At 57.3% G+C, this 18563-nt stretch overlaps 8 protein-coding genes across 8 annotated transcripts; 3 read left to right on the forward strand and 5 right to left on the reverse strand.

The window, feature by feature from the left end:
- Nucleotides 1-657: 657 nt before the first annotated feature.
- KRP23_14231 (uncharacterized protein) lies at nt 658-1113 on the forward strand (the record flags this gene model as incomplete). The annotated part of the gene is made up of 1 exon (XM_067885030.1): nt 658-1113. The coding sequence occupies one exon, from the start codon at nt 658-660 to the stop codon at nt 1111-1113; it is 456 nt and encodes a 151-aa protein (XP_067737787.1).
- Nucleotides 1114-3037: 1924 nt separating this feature from the next.
- KRP23_14232 (Lateral signaling target protein 2-like protein) lies at nt 3038-6334 on the reverse strand (the record flags this gene model as incomplete). The annotated part of the gene is made up of 1 exon (XM_067885031.1): nt 3038-6334. One exon carries the CDS (start codon nt 6332-6334, stop codon nt 3038-3040), a length of 3297 nt encoding a protein of 1098 aa, XP_067737788.1.
- Nucleotides 6335-8364: 2030 nt separating this feature from the next.
- KRP23_14233 (ADP-ribosylation factor-like protein 16) lies at nt 8365-9105 on the forward strand (the record flags this gene model as incomplete). The annotated part of the gene is made up of 1 exon (XM_067885032.1): nt 8365-9105. One exon carries the CDS (start codon nt 8365-8367, stop codon nt 9103-9105), a length of 741 nt encoding a protein of 246 aa, XP_067737789.1.
- An 81-nt stretch (nt 9106-9186) lies between these two features.
- Nucleotides 9187-10794, reverse strand: KRP23_14234 (Amino acid transporter AVT3B; the record flags this gene model as incomplete). The annotated part of the gene is made up of 2 exons (XM_067885033.1): nt 9187-10564; nt 10643-10794. The coding sequence occupies 2 exons, from the start codon at nt 10792-10794 to the stop codon at nt 9187-9189; spliced, it is 1530 nt and encodes a 509-aa protein (XP_067737790.1).
- A 1085-nt stretch (nt 10795-11879) lies between these two features.
- Nucleotides 11880-12242, forward strand: KRP23_14235 (uncharacterized protein; the record flags this gene model as incomplete). The annotated part of the gene is made up of 1 exon (XM_067885034.1): nt 11880-12242. One exon carries the CDS (start codon nt 11880-11882, stop codon nt 12240-12242), a length of 363 nt encoding a protein of 120 aa, XP_067737791.1.
- Nucleotides 12243-13022: 780 nt separating this feature from the next.
- On the reverse strand, nt 13023-13928 carry KRP23_14236 (uncharacterized protein; the record flags this gene model as incomplete). The annotated part of the gene is made up of 2 exons (XM_067885035.1): nt 13023-13746; nt 13819-13928. 2 exons carry the CDS (start codon nt 13926-13928, stop codon nt 13023-13025), a joined length of 834 nt encoding a protein of 277 aa, XP_067737792.1.
- A 129-nt stretch (nt 13929-14057) lies between these two features.
- KRP23_14237 (uncharacterized protein) lies at nt 14058-17235 on the reverse strand (the record flags this gene model as incomplete). Its single annotated transcript, XM_067885036.1, has 3 exons — nt 14058-14788; nt 14849-15826; nt 15918-17235. 3 exons carry the CDS (start codon nt 17233-17235, stop codon nt 14058-14060), a joined length of 3027 nt encoding a protein of 1008 aa, XP_067737793.1.
- Nucleotides 17236-17415: 180 nt separating this feature from the next.
- Nucleotides 17416-18498, reverse strand: KRP23_14238 (Thiosulfate sulfurtransferase/rhodanese-like domain-containing protein 2; the record flags this gene model as incomplete). Its single annotated transcript, XM_067885040.1, has 1 exon — nt 17416-18498. One exon carries the CDS (start codon nt 18496-18498, stop codon nt 17416-17418), a length of 1083 nt encoding a protein of 360 aa, XP_067737794.1.
- Between the last annotated feature and the right edge of the window lie 65 nt (nt 18499-18563).

Here is an 18563-nt window from a genome sequence, read left to right on the forward strand (position 1 = left end):
AATCAACCGCTTATCTGGAAGTGCTCCGCCTGATTACCACCAGCATTAACCGCATAAAATAAAAATCTGTCTGCGAAGTTCTGTCAACGGATCACTGCATCACGCATAATCTCACGTACGTAATACATGTAAGCAGATACACCACATGGGATAAATTATAGGATAGGTATGCCTCAGTAAGGCAGCCTTATCTTGGTGCTATAGTACTACCTGTGCGAGGCAAATTGATGCTTGCAGTTGCAAATTTGTCGGGGACATCTGTACATGTGTACGTGATAACAACAACCCATAAAAGGAACATTCGTGCGGTCTTGGTAACATTGTCCAGGGGTTCATATCTAATCCAAGCCACAGCAGAGGGGCAGGCCCACGGTTACATGTATAAGTGCAGACGAGAACCAACGCCATGGTGTTCTGCTTCGACTCCTTTTTAACCGTCGCTATACTCGCTATACGTATAAAAGGGCCGTTTATGGGACCCAGTCCGGCAAAATAACGAGCGCCAATTTTATAATACTAGTAGTACGTGCCTTACCACTTTGACAAAGCGGGAGCTTATCGTATATACAGATCGGCAAACAACGTGCTCTCACTTCGCAACTCGCCTTCTACTCCCCAAGCCTCTTCACCTCTGCCTGCATTCACACCTCGCGAACGATGCAGCGAAGCTGCATCCTAGTCATCATGGTGGCCATGATGATTACATGCTGCAGTGCCATGGACCCCAAGATGAAGACCCAAAATATGGTTCAAACAGACAGTGTCCCTGTCAACGACCGGAATGGCTACCGGTTCTTGCGGAGCTACAAAACAGAAGAAGCCGGCGATGCGACAGACAACGAAGACAGAGCCCTGGACTTGAAGTCATTAAAAAGCTTCGTCCGCATCAAAAAGACCCCGAACGATTTCTCCAAAAAGTATCTGGAACGGATGATGATCGACCCCAAATTCAAGAAAGAAATGATCGAGAAATGGGGCAAAGTCTACACCCAAGAGAAGGTCATATCGAAGCTGAAGGGGAAGGACCCAGCGATGCTGCTAGACTTTCTCAACGGCAATACAGCCCTTCGCCCACTAATTAAGGTTGAGCGCCCACAGAATCTGGGTGCGTGAGATGATTCATCTGAGGCATCATCTAGCGTAAAACAAGAACAAGACCGTCACCTCAGTTCATCGCTCTTCTATATTTCTTTAAAATTGGCCAGGGTGCATGGAATATGTGCTCTGGAGAAAATACTCCACCTCAGCCATCATCGATCAAAGCGCGGTGCTGGAAACTATCGGAAAAACCAGTTCTACCTAAGAGAGGTGAGGCCAATCTTACCGTTGAGCATACCTTAAAGCAAATTGGGACTGCTTCCAGGCGAAATAGTTGTTCTGCGAGCTGTGATTCGCAACTTGTGAGCTGAAATAGGGCAAGTCGATATCGCACAAGAAACAGTAGCTTACCTAGAGTTTCGTGCACTGAAATGACACGGTTATACAGACAATCCTCTCCTTTGTGATAGCGTCGGGAACCACCACATTATCACTCGCTGGAGTTATTACAAGGCAGAAATGTGCCGTAAAATTGGTACATTTGAACTTAACAGCTCTACAGCGTCGACGTACAGCAGGCAGTACTGTGGAGCATCGAGAGCTGGAACGCCCTGCTTCCCAGCGTCTTCAGTAACTGCTGGAAGAAGACTGGCTTGCTTGACTACTACACGTGCGAGTACGCCGAGCCGGGCGTGGAGGATGACATCGTGAACGAGCTGGCAGAGATGCTGACGCGTCTCCACCCCTCGAATCCGATGTCGGTTGAAGAGCTGCTGAACCCACCGGACGAGAACATCCTCGCGGATGAACCAACGGACGAAGATTTCTGCCGGGTCGAGTCTTCAGAGCGCGAGAATGGGTGCGGTCAAGATGTCGGTGATGGCGGTATCGAGGACGAAGAAGAAGAAAGCACTTCTTCAACCTATCCAACGCCCGAAAACCTGTCCACAGAGGAGCTGAAGGAGCGTCTTCAATGGATAGCACAACTTTTCGTTACCGCCGGTGCGATGGGGGTCCGTTCAAGGGACGTTATCGGGCTTCGAACGATGCAGCGAGTATTTAGAGAGGAGCTTGCGTGTAGACAAGGCCACAAGCAGCAAAAGTCGATGCTCGACTTCTTCGGACGTCCTGCACCAAATGGACCTTAGCAATAGTTAAGCACCTTTGAATAGTGATAATGACGTGTTTTGTATCACAAACCAGTAACTAGAGGGTAGAGGTATATTTGACTCGTGCTTGTATGGTGACGGTCATCGGGAGCCCTCCCCATATCTCTCCGTGGAGGGTATCACTACTCAGGATATCACGACCGAGAGGATTGTCTGTAGTTCTAAGTGGTAACCTGCAAGCTATGGAGATATTATTACGATAAAAAATATGTACCTGGGTCGCTGCAGTACTCCACTTGCTGGTTTTCTGCTGTCAATGGCCTCACTCTCCTGAATTCGTGTACTCCGCAGACATGTTTGCAAACACCGCCTTTTAAGTAAGTGTAGTGAATATCACAAACACATTGATTCCTTTGTGCTGGCTAGGCAGGTGCCATGCGATAGTGAGCTTCGAGATGAACAGTAGAATCGTCTACATGTAGCAAACGGTTTGCAACCGGTGTTGACAGCACTGCAATTAGGCATTTTGCGAGCAGTAATAGTTACCGCATCGGCGCTGGGTCTCCAAAAAGGTGAACATAAAATTCAACTCTTCAAAGGCGGCCTGCATAAGGTAACGTGCCAGATCCTGATGTGTATCAAACGATTGAGAAAGCAATCAGACCGCACCTAGTAGGTTGGACATGAGTGATAATTAGGTGCTGTATTCTGTCCGGGTGCTTACATAAAATAATAGCGGGCCTTGCCTCGAGCTACGGCTTGGTTTGGCGCTCGCTATTCTCCTCCAGCTTCAAAGGCGATGCCCGAGTTGCTTCCACCCGGACTCGCCTCGGGCTGCGGGGTCGTTCGTACGGCAGCTTGGTCTGCCGTGAAAATATCTAGTACTTGACTTATAACTCGACACTCTGCATGGACCGGAAGTCCTTGGAGTACTGCGGCTTGTGCATCGACGAACTCAGGGACGACGAGGACTGCTCCAGGATCTTGCGCTCGTTCTGCTGCAGCTGCAGGCCAGTGGTGTACGACTGCGACAGCAGGCCAACGAGCTGGTCCCGGATCTGGCCTGACTGACTCTGGGCGAGCTGGGCGCGCTCCTGGTTGCGCATCCACAGGTCTTCGAGCAACGCGCTCACCTGCTCGGCCAGATCCTTCAGCAGCGAACGTTGTCGTGCAGGTACAGAACTGCGGGCCTGCGAGTCTGCCACGATAAGCGCACCAAGCACCACACCGTCACGTGCCCGGAACGGCACGCCCACGACGAACCGCAGGTTGGGGGACTCGGTCACGAATAAATTAGTCGCCAGGATGTCGTCTTGGTGCGCGTCCAGCACCGTCACCATCTCTCCGTCATCGTCGATACCAATATCCTCAGCGCCAGCGCCTGTGCGGGTCGGGAATCGTCGCATGATCTCCGCAGTAAGCGAGTGCGAGATCGGGACGTCACTTAGTTCACGGTCGCGTACCAGTCCAAAGTTCGATTTGATGAACTCGCGCTGCGCGTCAACGAAACTGATCGTAGCAAAGGAGCAGCTCGAGTGCTGTGCCGCCTGTTTAGCCACAAGGTCGTAAATGTGCTCCTTGCCCGAGTCCATGATGCCGTATTCGGCAAGCCGGGCCGCACGCTCTTCAGCAAGAGACGATCCCGCGCGGGACCTGGCCAGCACCATATCGGTGTGAATCTCCTCGACAATTCCCTCGTCGTCGAAATCCTCATCGCCCTCTTCCAGTTCATCGAGGCCTTGGTAGTCCTGAAGGTTCAAGTCCTTCAGTTTAAAGTCGATGCCCACATTCGAGTCGTGGAACTCCATGCCGTCATCTTCATCGGCCTCATCCAGCTCGCTCAGGTCGAAATCGCAGATGTCTTCCTCGTCATCCTTACCATCTTCGTTCTCCTCCTCGCCAATGCCATCAAGGTCCTCCCGGTCTGAGTCGTCGCCGGCCTCAGAGTCATCGAAGTCGAAGACCTCAAGCTCGGACTTGCTCGTGAAGCGCCCAGTACCAGGCAGACCACCCTTGATCGAGAGATCGAACTCTGAGTCGTGGAAGTCCATGAGCGATAGCTCCGAGAACCGCTTGTAGAACTGGTCGCTCTGCATCACGGCGCTGCTCGGAGAGGATGGCGATGAGGAGCAGACGGACATCACGTCCTCTGACACCTCGATTGCGTCAATGTCCACGGCCGAAAGAGGCTCTTCGTCAACCTCGGGCTCCTTCTCCACCTCTCGCGAGGTCTCTCGAACCACTTCGATCTCCTTCTCCGTTTCACTGTCATCCTTTCCTTCGATGTCGTTTTCGTTCTCGCTTTCGTAGTCGAAGCGGCTACCACGTGAACTGCTGACTGTGGTGGCATTGCTCGCGTTGCTCTGCTTGTAAAAGCTGCCTCCGAAGCTGCTGCCACTGATGCTCAGCGTCTTGGAGCTGCCGCTCTTTCCGAACGCTCCCAGACCACGACTGCTGTTGAAGCTGCTCACTGTGCTACCAGACATGTTAGACAACGTTCGGTCCCCATTTGTCGACGAGGCATGGGACGACAGCAGCCCCCGTGAATCGTAAAAGTCGGAGCTGTCGCCGCTGCTCGAGTTCGTCGACGGCGGTCTGCTGTACTCGTCGTCCTCCTCTGGACTACGTGGTGGTGCATTGCCACTGCCAAGACGACGTCGAAGCGCGTTGATACCGTTCACCGGCGTCCTGGGCGGTTGAGCTGCTCCCTGGACTTGAAGTCGTCCTCTGCTCTGTCTTTGGTTGTCATCCACGCCCTGTACGCAGCTCACACAGATCCGGAACGGGCACTTGCCGGCCTTGCCCAGCTTGATCTGGTGCACTTCCGAGCACTTGGAGCACGCGACGTCGCCACACAGGCGACAGTGGTGTTTCCTTCGCGACATGGTGAATTTGCCCTGGCACACATTGCACGTCTTCCGGGACTTGACCCAGTTCTCGGACGTCAAGTAGGGCGACTCACGTAGCCGCATCACCAGCAGCGCCTGGTCCAACTGCTGAAAGGCGGTAAGATACGTCAGCATGTTCTGTCTCCGCGTCGCCGTGACGCCGTTCGCGTCGTAGCAGCTAAATTTGATGAGAACTTCCAGCACATTCTCCCCTGCGATCGACGACGCCACAGGGTACACCACAAGTCCTGAAAACTGCACCAGCGCCCTCGCACTGAAGGCAAAATTGGGCGTCTGCGCGGACGACGAGGACGCGCTTTTCGCCGCCGTGGACGCCACGATGGGCTTGCAGTAGCGCGTGACTGCTGGGTCTTCGATCGAGTGCTGCGAGATGATGCCCACGCGCTGGTCCTCGAAGTCCTGCGCTTGGTTGTGCGCCATGGGGCCGCGGATGTGCGCCCGCCGGATGGTCGCGTACTCCGCGAGGCAGAGCGTGAGTCCGTCCTCCTGCGCGCTCTCGGCGGCGCCGTGTCCTTTGCCGCCCATCTTGGCCGCCTGCCGCGCGCGGTGCCTGTTCTTGCCGCCGAACTTGAGCGAGTTAGCGGACGCCGCGCTCGCGTTGAGCTGCGCGCCCGAGTTGGTCCTGGCTGCGCGGCCCTTGATGGACACGTACTTGACCGCGTACTGTTCTGTCTCCGCGCCGCTCTGCGAGCGAGACGAGGACGACGAGGATGACGCGGACGAACGGCGGCCCGACGGGAGGCTGCCGAAGCTCGTGAATACGTCGGCAAGCTGCACGCGCTCCTCGAAGAGCGCCGCCTGCACGTTCTGGAAGGTGTCGCGCCGCGGGGATGCCATGAGGCGCATGAAGTCGTCCAGCGACGCGCGCACGCGCGTGGTCGCCAGCATCGTGTGCATGTGGCGCGGCAGCTGCGCCGGGTCCGCGGGCGTCATGGACGACACGCGGTCCGACGCGTCGGCGCGCAGCTCGTACACGTGGAGCGCGCCGCGCGCCGTCACGAACTGCCACTTGTCGGCGTCCGCCACGGCGTCCACGAGCAGTGCCGCGGCGTTCGCGCGCGCGTCCAGCAGGAGCGCATCCTGCTGCTGCTCGCTGAAGTGCAAGTACGCGTCGGGCGTGACGCTGTCGGCGGCGGCGGACGCGCTAAAGTTGGAGTGGCCGCTGTTGCTGGCCCAGTGCGCCGCTTCCTGCGACGGCGTGTCGCTTGGGCGCGAGCTGCTGGTGGACGCCTTGTGCTGGCGGTGCCGCGGCCGGTAGAGCGAGCCGTAGTTGACCATTGACGGCGGACGAGCGGATCCACTCTGTGGACGCGAATAGAAACCTGAGATGACCTGCGTGTGGGTACTTTTCCTCGCGCTTCGCTCAAGCCGCGGGCGGAAAGTGGAGGAAATCGCCGACGTGAAGTCGCCTCGAGTCGGGAACTGAGCGCCAGCGCAGGCAAGGGGAGGGGAGGGGGCTGCCGCTTGTTGTGCAGTGCGGATAAAACACGGACGCTCAAGCATGCAGGAAAGGCGAGGCAAATGTTGCACACACCAAGGGCAAGAGATGTGAAAAAAGAGGACCAAAAAGGCAACAAGTGAAATGTGCGGCCTCACACTTGCAAGATGCGGAGTTGCAATGAAGCACGAGTTGCAGCCAGTACCTCGCTGCTTTATATCATCCGCGTGGCGAGTGTAATGCGGTTTGCTGTCTGCCGTCTTGCTGAACGTTCGAGTTTCGTGGCGGGCCCTTCGCCGGACGGCATCCGCGTCAAGGCGAAAGACGAAGGCATCGGCTTGAAACATCGTGTGTAGCGCTGCCTACGATAGCTTTCCCAGTCTTTCGCGGTAAAATAATCCCTGGCGAACACGTCTTGGTGTAACTTCGCTCTGCAATTTACGGGGCTCACATTTGTCTACAACGAAATCAGCTTCATAACATACACAAATGCTCGTTAAAGTGTGCTGTTGAGTGCACTCGCAGCTACACGCGTTATCTCGAAGTTCTCGCCGTAATATGGCGGGCGCCAGAATGGGTCCTGCTGATAATTTGCAGCCCAATTTGCGGTGATTGCTTACTGACGTCGCAGACAAGAGACTCACCGCCTAAGTCCTTTGGGTGTTTACAACGCAGCGAGCGAGTTCAGCTTGACGATTCGGGCTCCGACTCGGAGTGCGAGCCCCGGACCGGAGCTCTTGTACGTGTACGGTACAATACCTCGTTGCCTGACCTCCCCGGCAGCGTTTCGCGCTCTCTTTGCGTTTGAGGGCTTACGCGGATGCAAGAGAGTCTTGGAGAGACCTAACGATCGAACTTCGAGCGAGGAGAGCAGCTTGAAGCTCCTCGCGTGGATAGCCCTGCACGGGGCACACCGTACACTTGCTCTGCATCACCATTCCTCCTAGCGAAAGCTTCGCCGTTTCTGCGGCGGCAGTGGCGAAAGATTTCTGGCAGGCGAAGCCTGGTATTCAGGACAACCAACATCGGTGCAACGGCCAGAATCATGGACTTCAGCGTTGAAGTTTGCTTGTCGCCCTCGCAGGTCGGTCCCACATGCAGATGAGCCCTTTGCCGAAAAGTTTGCGGGCGTGAATTAGCCTCGCGATGTGCCGAGGGCGGACCACCGCCACACACGACAAAGCGGCCTGCATGGATTCTCGTCTACAGTCGACGACAACGTCGAAAGGGACGGAGCAATGCACCGAGACGCGAATTGGGGGGACATTGCACCGAGGCAGCGAATACGCCCAGCCGAGACGGTCGTCGCCACCGCTGCAGAACGAGTTGCAAATGGGTAGAGTGCAAATCTTGTCCGTACTCCTACCGTTTGTGAGGGCGATGCTGCAGCGTTAGCACTCTTCATTCGGACTCCGCTTTGCAATCGGACACCAGCACCATCTCAATGAACAAACAAGAGAGTAAGCGAGTCGTGCCACAGCGGGACAAGAGCCGCGAGACCAGTCAACGCAGCAAGTTGCCCGTGAAGTTTTTTGTTTTTTTTCGATTGCTGCTCGGACGGCACGCCGCCATCAAAACCCTGGCAGCGCGAATTCACGCCGCACTCAGGCCCAAAGGCGACGCCAAAGCCGATCGTAGGCAGGCAAGCGGATTTTTCCGAGCACGCAAGGCCATCGTGCCATTGCGATGATGGTTATGGTGCCGAGTCGCGCACTGCATCAACGCGATCACGTATTTCGTCCTAGCGAGCCTGCATTCGCGGGCGACGGAATCGTAAACTTGTTGTTATTAATCGAGCAAGCGAAATGGACGTGTAGCCCTGTGCTGGGAGTTATCGGCCACCTATTCTAAGGTCGAGCTTCTGGAGGCGATGAGAACTGGCCTCGTGCTAGGGCTGGATGGCGTCGGCAAGACGCTGCTGCTCCGACAACTCACGGCACAGCTTGTGCGCAAGCAAAAGAGTGTGCTGGAGCGAATTGTGGCCTTGGCGTCGAACCCCTGCAGCAGCAACAACGCAGGCAAAGACGATGCCTACAGCTTCAAGGACGGAGAGTATGCCGTCGACGCCAACACGCAGCCGAGCGTGGGGGTCGAGCACTGGTCGCTGCCGCTAGACGGAGGAAGGGCCTGTATGATGCGCGAAGTCGGCGGCCAACTACTGCCCATGTGGCCGTCGTACTTCGAGTCCTGCCACTTTTGGCTCTTCCTGGTCGACGCCAGCAACGCCACGCAGCTTGCAGCTTCCGCAATCGAGTTCTTCGCGGTGCTGGGAGTCGACGAGATGCGGTGCAAACCCAAGTTGCTCGTGATCAACCACATCGACGCCGGGTTCTTGGTGGACGACGCCATGCTGCAGACATACCTGTGCTTTGATCGCCTCCTCGCCGAGCCGGACAGCGGCTCTGTGCAGATCATCAAGGTCAGTGCACTCACGGGCGAGAACGTGGAGCACCTCCTCAAGTGGATCGGGCATACTGCCAGCAGCGGGCTCTTCTCAGGGAACAACCCGAGCCTCGCCCTCAGTGGACTAAGTGGGCTCAGTGGCCGCTACCGGACCTTTGGACGCCAGAACTCGAGCAGCGATATGCGTGTGCATCCTGTTGCAGATTAGCTCAGGTGAAGGTGTTAGCGAAGCAAAGACCAAGGCAGGTAGAGTTCGTGAAAACAATGGAGTGCATATGAACGCAATTGATTAGTTCCGTTCGCCTTCGTGGCAGTAAGGATACTCGTCAGCGAGGGTGGCGTTGGTGGCCATGCTGGTTTCGGCGGCCTGGAACAGACGGAAGTGCTGCATGTCACGAGTAATGTTACCTCCGGCAATAAGGGCGCAGTAGACACCGAGCACGACGCTGCTGATGATCGTCACGTAGCAAACAGCCCGGTCGCATTTCCCCCTGAACGTGTGAATGGCGATCGGGTGCACGCGGAGGTAGCACAGGCACGGCATGATCATGCACGAAACGGTGACAGCCGTGGCGCCGATAAAACTCAGGATGTCCACGAATGACGCCTGGAACATGATCGCTAGGAACGCTTGCAGCCACACCGTGGTCGTGCGGATCAATCCACTGCAGAGGCGGTCGGAGGTTGTGTACGCCTCGCCCGTGTACGCGTGGTCACCGTTGTCACTCGGAGGTGGGGATACTGTCTGGAAGTAGGGGGTACTGCTGCCGTACAGGAAGCCTTCTTCCTCGATGATAGGAACGTTGGACGTCTTGGGTGGAGCGAGCGTCCCAACTGCGCCCGTGTCCGCGAGAATCGGTTTGCTCTGCCCCGATCCGACAGCAGCTTTCGCGGCGCGTAGATTCAGAGTTTGCTGAAGGACCTCGTGGTCGGCATCTTTGCCAAGGATGTAGCGCTCCATGTCGAACAGGGTCGGGTTCAGCAGCAACGGGTATGCGATCGTGACGTGAAGCAGCATCAGCGCGGAAGCAACCTTCCGCGCAGAGCTCTGTTCAGGAAGTTGGTCCAGCAAAGTGGCTGGAGCGGTGCAGCCAAACTGGTAGTACGTCACGACTCCAATGAGCATGTAGATGGAGGTGATGAACAGTAACGTGAGCGACACGAGGTTGGCCAGGCGAGCTGGATCTGTGTGCTGTCGCTGGATGGGTGGGATGATGATAGCGGTCCCCGTGGCGAACATGATGGTCCCGAAAGTCTGCACGGCGTGGTCGGTCTGGATCTGCGTCTCTCGTGGCGACGGCTGCAGGTTCTGGAGGCTGTATCCGATGCAAATGACGTCCGCCAGCACCGCGACGAGTCCGCCGATGTAGGCCAAGGGGGCTGCAGCTTTCAGTGTCGGGATCAGAATCACCGGCAGCACGCCGAGACTCATCACCATGATCCAGTGCGTGGGGCTCCAGTGCTCCCCTGCGGCTGTGTCTTCAAAAAGACACGGGAGTAGGATAGTGCCGCCTAGAATGAGAAAGGCAATGGGGCTCAGGAAGCATGCGCCCCACTCCGAGAGCAGCACCACGCGGCGCCCGAGCTCCCCGAAGGCGAAGTAGCCGAGGTCACTGAAAGTTCGCACATTCACGGGTGCTACCATGAGCGCCTTGCTCACCGCGACACTGCGTCGAGTAGAAATGCATTGGCAAGTGAGTGTTAGTAGCTGTGTCTCGATTGCAGGGTAGTGTGCCAGGTCGGACCTGGCGTGGAGGTTGCAGGCCGAGATGAAGTAGACGCCCATGGCGGCCAGGACGGGCCCTGCGGCCGCGAAGATGGAGCCGAAGCTCATGGAGCCCACGCCGAAGGTGGTGCAGAAGAGCAGCGCCACGCACAGCACGTCGTCGTTCCCCATGCTGCCAAGAGCTTTGATGCCGTCAAGATCAGATCCGCTGGATCGTGACCTTTCGGTGGCGCCGGATAACCACTCCCGTCGCCGGATAACGATTGACAACCATCGTCGGACAGCGGACCGCGAGGGAACGAGTGCTGCTGTGGTTTGCTCTACACTTTATCGACCTCGCGCCGACACTGGCGGTACATATGAGGCGAGCCTTGCCGCTCTCGGGCTGCGACCGCCTGTTGCTCATTATTATACCGTTATGCGGCTCGGAGCTGGCGCCGCCTGGCAGCCAACCTCGTCGCCTGAGCGCTCCACAGCCGTCTCAAAGCAGACGGCCTGCTTGGTCGTCTCAGCAGCGAGGCCCGTTCGTTTCCCTTCTTAGTCGTTCGAGGTCGCTCCGCGAACCTTCAGTCCAAATAGTGCTGTTGGCGGCATCGAGTCCTACACCATGGCACCTGCAAAGCACTAGTGGTCCTGCGCGATGTGTCCGCTACACTTGAGGGCTCTCTCAATTTGAGTCCAAGCCAGAGCGGGGACGAAGACTCTGAAGGTTCACTCCAAAAGCAGAGCTCTTGGTTGAAACACCTTCACTGTTTGCAATTGCACCTTGAAAAGCAGCGTTTACGGTTCCAAGTTACTGTATTCTTGTCCGAGACGATTCGTTGCATCATTACGTTTATTACGTAAATAGCCCTTCCCCAAAACCTTGAAGTAAGTAGGTGCGGATGCTAAACCATGTGGTACTGAGAGGCTTCTTTTAAGTCCGATCATCGTACTTAGGTATACACGTGGAAGCGCGTCGAATTCGAGAGTTCTCGACCGACCTTCGCTCTCGATCAAAAAACGATCAAAACACATATTTTCCCCTAGAGAAAAATGCGTCCGTGCACAACCGACCAATTCGCTCCTTCGCGTTTCTTTGAAGCGACGATAACTGTGGAAGCCGAGCGACTTCGTTGCTCAGCGGCCTCAGTGGCCGACCTCAGTTCTCATTGTGCTTTCAAGCGAGCACGCCGTGTTTGTTGCTAGCTATCCCAGTGCGCCACCCCGACCAGACAATGCACTGCTCCACCACCACCACTACCTCCACCACCACAATGGACTTCCAGGCGCCCGCACCCGTACAGACCCGCAGCCACAAGCGGCGACGTAGCGACCCCCGTTCTGCCTCCTGCGCTGTGAAGGACGACGACTGCAGCACCGCTGAGAGCTGCTGCACCACCTCTGGTGAGAGCTCCGGCGACGAGAGCGACAGCTTCGACGAGCTCGAGCTGGCAGCAGAGGAGGAAGAGGCCGCGACGCCTGCCAAGCGACGACGCCGAGCCGACCTGGACGGGCTCAAGAAGTCGGTGCGGCGCATCGAGGCTCAAGTTGTGGACGCGTCCGCGCAGCTGCGTGACCTCGCCGCGCTCGTGGCGCAGGTCGTGGCGGAGCGCCAGCAGCAGCAGCAGCTCGCATAGAGATACGCACGGTCCACCACCACACGTCCCCGCCGCAGCAAACCCACAGTTCACGCGCGATAGTTTATAACGGCCCGGCGATGGTCGCGGCAAAGCAGGCGCGAAGCAAATCGCGCCGCTCGTCCAGCTTCGTCCATGCCCCGTAACATGATAATTGAACGTTGTTTCACTTCCTACTCCTTTTGACACGCGCATAGTCGTGAGGCTGCAGTGCCTTCATGCCATTCATTGCAATAGCGCCGCCACTTTCCTAGCCTAGACGTTTCTCGCCGATATTGTCACCGGCAAAACGCTCGCCACTCGCCATTGATCTTCCAGCGCGGGAGGCAGATGAGGCGGCGCGAAAATGGCCGGTTGGCTTGGCAAAGTGGAGTCTCTCGGGCTGAGTATGCTCAATCCAGCCAGCGCCGCGGCCGGACTGTGCCTTGTTCGTTCCGTCGTGTTCTTTTGGTGTGACACACATAACTGTGCTGACCAGCACGCTGTTCTCGAATGACTGCGTCCAGCACTAGCTCTGCCTGCTGCCAATATGCACCTATCATTTCCTCCCACTGGAGCTGCAGGCCAACATGTTTACTTCCGGTGTGCGTGCACAAGCCTCAGCGATGCCAGCGCTTCCGCCGCCCCCGAGGCCGCACTATAAGCCCCCCCCCCCCCCCCCCATTCCCAACGCCAACACCTCACAGCAGCCATACAAGCCCACGCAAAAATTGCATTTCACCAGTAGTCGATGCTGACTAATGCCGTGTGTATTCCGGATGAACACAGCCTGACAACAGTCTACGCCTGCTGCACGCCGCCCAGCAGCGGCACGTCCGTCTTGGGGCCTTGCGGCGACAGGTTGTGCGTCTCCTCCACGAACCAGAGCTTGTCGAAAAGCGCCGGCTGCGGGTCATTCTCCAACTCGGCTGTGATCTCGTCGCACTTGGCTCGCAGGCGCGCCAACGCCTCCTCGCTCACGTCGGGCGACAGCACGCGCCCTAGCGTCGAGTGGATGATCACGCGGGTATCCGTCTTTGGGGCGTACGAGAAGCTCTCCTTGGCCACGCGACGGATGTGGTCCACCGAGAACTCGGCGTGAGCGTTCACAATGTCGTCGGCCTGCTTGACATCAGGCAGACACTGAAAGAGCATGATGATGGCGCCCGACGACGCCATGAGCACCTTCACGGGGGCCATTCGGAACGGCGCAAACCGGGTGCACATGGTCTTGAGCTGCGCCACGTCCTGAGGGAAGCGCAGCCTCGCGCTAGGCGCCAGATCGCCCGGGTGCGACGTGTGGAACAGCGTCACGTGCATGAGCTCGCAGCGTGTGACGCAGGCCACGGCGTTGTCGGTCTCGGGCTCGCGCGGTAACAGGTCTGTCAGGTCCTTGCCGATGGCGTGGCAGCGCTCCGCCATCTCACGCGGGATCGGCGCGCAGATGAGCGCCACGCCGTCGTTATCGTTTGGGAACACGTACGGCTTGGACTCGAGCGTCTTGCCCTCCACCGTGAAGTTCGTTCTGCATCAATGTCGAAGGGATCAGCAAACAGGAACTTTTGTGCCATTTCTTGTTTCACTGTGGTGGACGCACCTTGTTGCACGCACAGACTCACGGTTGAGAGCATTCTTGCCGCCTTGGTAGAGCTCCTCGTACAAATCTGCGCGCTGTTGGCGCCACTGCGCTTCCTGTTCGGTGCTCATGTTGTTGCTTTTCTGCTTGGTGTCGATTTCTGAAGTGAGTGTTCTTGTATTCGAAGGAGATTCGTGTACGCCACATCACGTAGATACTTCGCTAGTCGTAACAAATGGCTACGTTCCCCTTCAGCTTGCCTATTTTTGCAGAACGAGCATGCGATAGCGCTGCTTCTTCTTCTTGGTGAGGTCGATCGCCAGGCCTGAGCCGATGGTCTGCAAGATCGACTTGTGCTTGCGCATCTCGCGCGTGGTCTGCTCCCAGCGACGGAACGCCGGGCGAAGCTGTCGCGTCCGCACCGTGTTGATGAACATGAGGAAGACGGCGCGATGCCGCTCGTATACGGTAGCTTCGTGCCACTTCTCGACGGCCATCGACAGCGTCCGCAACAGGAACTTGTGCATCAATCGCTTGGAAGCAATTTGCACACGACGCTGTTCCTCGGTCAGCAGGTACCGCAGCGCGTAGTCGGCCGCTTGGGCCACGTCGTTGCTCTGCCAGTCTGCGATCACGTTTTTCAGCGTCTCCACGAGTTGCGTGCTAGCATCTAGCGCGTTGCGCGTCGCTTCTCCGACGTGAATGGCGTGCAGATGCTCCAAGTGAGCCTGGGCCGCCACGAGCGATAACTCCAGCTCGTGCAGCCGAGACAAAAAGTGCACGCGGCAGTCGCAAACGCTGTCGATGAGTGCGAGCGACGAGATTTCGGCCTCAAGTTGCGGTCTGGTAGTGACGTGGTCAAGACCGTAGGCGACGTTGCCGATTGTGACCAGCGCCCAGTACAAGATGCGCGATCCCTGGTGGTGATCCAGCAGCACACGTTGCAGCAAAGCCAAGCCGTTGGCCTCTGCGATTTCCCACTTCACGCTAGCTGTTATGCATGAGTTGGTTAGCTTGTCCACGCTTTGCTAGCTGTGGCAGGGAAACTCACCGTTCTCGTATGAAAAGACTGCGAGGGCGTAGCAGCACTCGGCTACAATTGCAGCCTCGTGGCGATAGGACTCGCGTTCCAAGAAAGAAAGCATCAGCGCAACACCTGAGCAGGCCTCGAACACGAGTTTTGCTGACCCGTTCTCACCCAGGACAGTGCCTATAAGCTCCAAGCACAGTAGCGGTATTTGCAGCTCCCGCGCAGTCTCTGCCTGCTCTTGAGCACTTTCATGCGTCTCTTCCTCGCTGTCCACGGTATGCGACCGGAGCAGATCACACAGAGCTTCAAAGCGTGGGGACCCGGTCAGGAATTGCTGTGTATGCTTTTGCAGTCGAGCAAGTTTCAGCAAGAGTCGAAGAATCAATGCAATTGTGGCATGCTCCATAGGAAACCATGCCATGGAGTCGAGAAGCACGTCCAATCCGTGGCACTTGAGAAGCTCCTGCTCAGTGTTGAGTTGATTGGAAACCTCAGGCTTGCCACGATCACCGCACACACCGTCCGCTTGACTTTCCCACTCCGCTCGATCGGCCTCCTCGCGTTTCTCGAACTGTGCGTAGATCCATTGGACGCTGCGGAATTGCGTCTGTGGGTCTGCCTGTTGCTGTTTCATCCGCTTGACAGCTTCCATGATACTCGTGCAGTGCCGAAGACGCCACGCTAGTGAGACTTGCTGTAGAGTGATGAACCGCACGACAGCGCTCCATCGACTTTTCTTCATCCGGTTCACTGCACGGCAACGCAAGGAGTACATGGTATCGCAGTGGAGTTGGTCGATGTAGTGGCTACTGCGTTGTCCAGAGTAAATGGGTTCAAACGGTTCATGATGCAACGTGTCGTGAGCTCCGTGGCGGCAAATCTCAAGCTCGAAATCAACAGGTAGGCTGTGCAAATGTTGCCAGTCGCCAGGAAGCTGCCAGTATACTTGCACACCGGTGGAAGCCACGCAAGAGGTCAATATGAATGGCTCGGGGGGAGCTGCCGTCAATTAAAAGTCAGCTCGAGCTACAGGTTAGACTTTGCGAGAGCGAGGTCAGCGTGCACGAAAGGAATCGGAAGATGAACTTACTTACGAGCACGACGGCGGCAGTCAGAATGGGTTTGATGTACCAGCATAGCAGAGGTGGGGGTTCCTTAGGGCCAGCATATTGGTGGATGCCGATCAACTTGCCACCACGCGTGAACGCTGCACAACCAGCGGCTCCACTCTCCATGCTGCGGTCGTACTGGAGGTGTTGCGGATTGATGGAGTTTGGCACGAGTTTGGCAAGGTGAAGTTGGTGAAGCACTTGGAGCTTGCCATGCGGATGGCCCACCACTTCGATGTGATCTCCCAGCCGAAGACTTTCGGCTTCGCCACAGCCTAACTTCCGGTCGTTCATCTCAAATCGGAGCGGCCGGACATTTGCACCTGCGGCTAGCAAGAACTGATCCTCGTTCAATGCACAAAGCGCAAAGTCGAAGTGAGGCCTCTGCGACTTCTTCTTGGGCGACTGCGGCAGTGGGTGAGCGCCCGCAGTGAGAGGCTGAAGCCGCGCAGAATCGCCTGGCATTTTGATGCCTACAAACAACGTGTCAGCAGAAAGCATGATTGGGAAGGATACGCGCTCTTCGGCGTAGTTGCATATCGCTCTGGCTGATCGCGCTGTGGTCTCATCTGCGAGCGATCTGCCATCAGCGAGGACGCACAGAATGCCGCAAAATCGACCGATCACACCGGAGCCGTGAGGGTTCCCGTCCGACGAGATCTTACACACAGCCTTGCGGAAGTGGAAGGGCTCGATCTCCAGGTCATCGTCGTCGTTATTGCTGCTGGCAGACGCACGCTTGAAATTGACGTTGCCCGCAGTGATAGGACGTTGGCGGAAAAATGGCGGCTTCTGCTCGGACCGCTCACCCGTGCGCGTGTTGAGGTAGTAGAAAACTCGGCTTTCAGAGTCGAACAGCTTCATGTAGTTCTCACGAACAAGCTGTCGAACGGTGTTCTTGGCCAGGTACGCTCGCACCACGCGCTGGATGCGCTGCGCAGCCTCTTTCGGAGCCAAGTTCACGCTCCCTCGCGAAAGATTTCGGTCGTCATGCAGGAACCGAACAAGCAGCAGGGGTTTATCCCAAGTGCTCTCGTTGGTGAGCGTGTTGACGTAGAAGTGCTGCTTTCGAATGGGGTCGTAGTGCTTCTCGTACACGCTGAGAAGCAAGCGTGCCATGCGCTGCCGACTCAAAAATGCACGGAACTGGGTCTGCAGTACCCGCGCAGCACAGTCCTCTTCGTGTGCGCGCCATTCATCCACCAGCGACGTCTTGGCATCGGCCGAACCATTTGTCGCTGTCTTGCGCCTCACACTCGCACCGCCTCGACTCCCTCCGCGTCTCCCAGCGCCACGCATGTCTGCCTCCTGAAACCTGCACACAGCTCAAACCACAAACACGACAGTCGTTGCAGACGCTTCCCGATGTGCGCGACCGCTTGGGCGAAAATGGATCACCACCAAAGCTAGGAACAGACGTGAATTGTCGACATCGGCGTGTTGTCATGTTACCTCGCTACGCGAGCATCAGAAAGTAGTTTAGGCAGAAGGCGTCAGCTCGAGGCGCTGTATCCGGCGCTGGACGGTGTCCAGCTGCTTGCGTAGTGAACGGCGACGGCCCTTCTTGCCGCGGCCCTGCTCGCCCGACAGCGAGTCTTGCAGCGATTTCACGCGTGTCTGCAGGTCGTCCAGCGTCCCGGAGACCAAAGGCAGGTGTTCATCGCAAAACACGTCCTCGTCGGCCTCTCCACGGGTTTTAGCATCGGCGCGACACGATTCGCAGAGGAGCACGTGCATGCGGCAGTAGGCACAACGCGTGCCCGACAAGGTGTCGTGCGGCACCTGGCAGCGCTCGCACTGGCCCGTGACCGTCTTGTCCTCGGACGCCATCGTCACGCGCTGGTCAAAGACGAAGTTCTTGCCTTGGAACAGGCCTCCTCCGTCGGGGAAGCGCTCGAGGTAGCGGTGGATGCCTCCTTCCAGTTGGTAGACGTTCTCGAGCCCCAAGTGCTTCAAGTAGGCCGAAGCCTTCTCGCAACGGATGCCCCCTGTGCAGTACATGAGCACCTTGTCCTTCTGCTGCAGCATGGGGAGCTCGTCTCGCACCCACTGCGGGAATTGGCCGAAGCGGCGAGTCTTGGGGTTCAAGGCACCTGCAAAGTGGCCGACCTGGTACTCGTACGTGTTGCGTACGTCGATAAGCGCAATGGACTCCGGTTCGGCGCTCAATTGCTCCGAGCGGAACTGTTCCGGGGTCAAGTGTTGGCCGCGCTGATCCAGGTCGTACACGTCGTCCGGCAGCTCCAGCGCCACGATCTCCGCCACGACGCGCACCTGCAGCTCCGGGAAGGGCTCGACCTCCGACACGCTGGTCTTCCAGTCCACGTCGACGAATTGCGGCTGCTGCTTCATGACCTCAATGTAGCGCTGCACATTGGCCCTGGAGCCGCCGAGCGTCCCGTTGATGCCTTCGAGCGCGAGCCGGACGCGACCGGTGAGTCCCAGTGACACGCACAACTGTTCTTGCCCGTCTGCGAAGGCCTGGAGCTGCTCGTGCGTCTGGCAAAGCTGCTGGTATTTGTAGTAGAGCACGACGACGTACGCTCCGTCGTCCTGCCCCATGGTCACTTGACTCGTCTTGATGCCGCCGATATCGAGAAGTGCACCAAGGAGACGCAAAAAACGTG

The sequence above is a fragment of the Phytophthora ramorum genome (assembly GCF_020800215.1).
Source record: "Phytophthora ramorum isolate Pr-102 chromosome Unknown Phyram_PR-102_s0020, whole genome shotgun sequence".
Classification (NCBI taxonomy): domain Eukaryota; phylum Oomycota; class Peronosporomycetes; order Peronosporales; family Peronosporaceae; genus Phytophthora; species Phytophthora ramorum.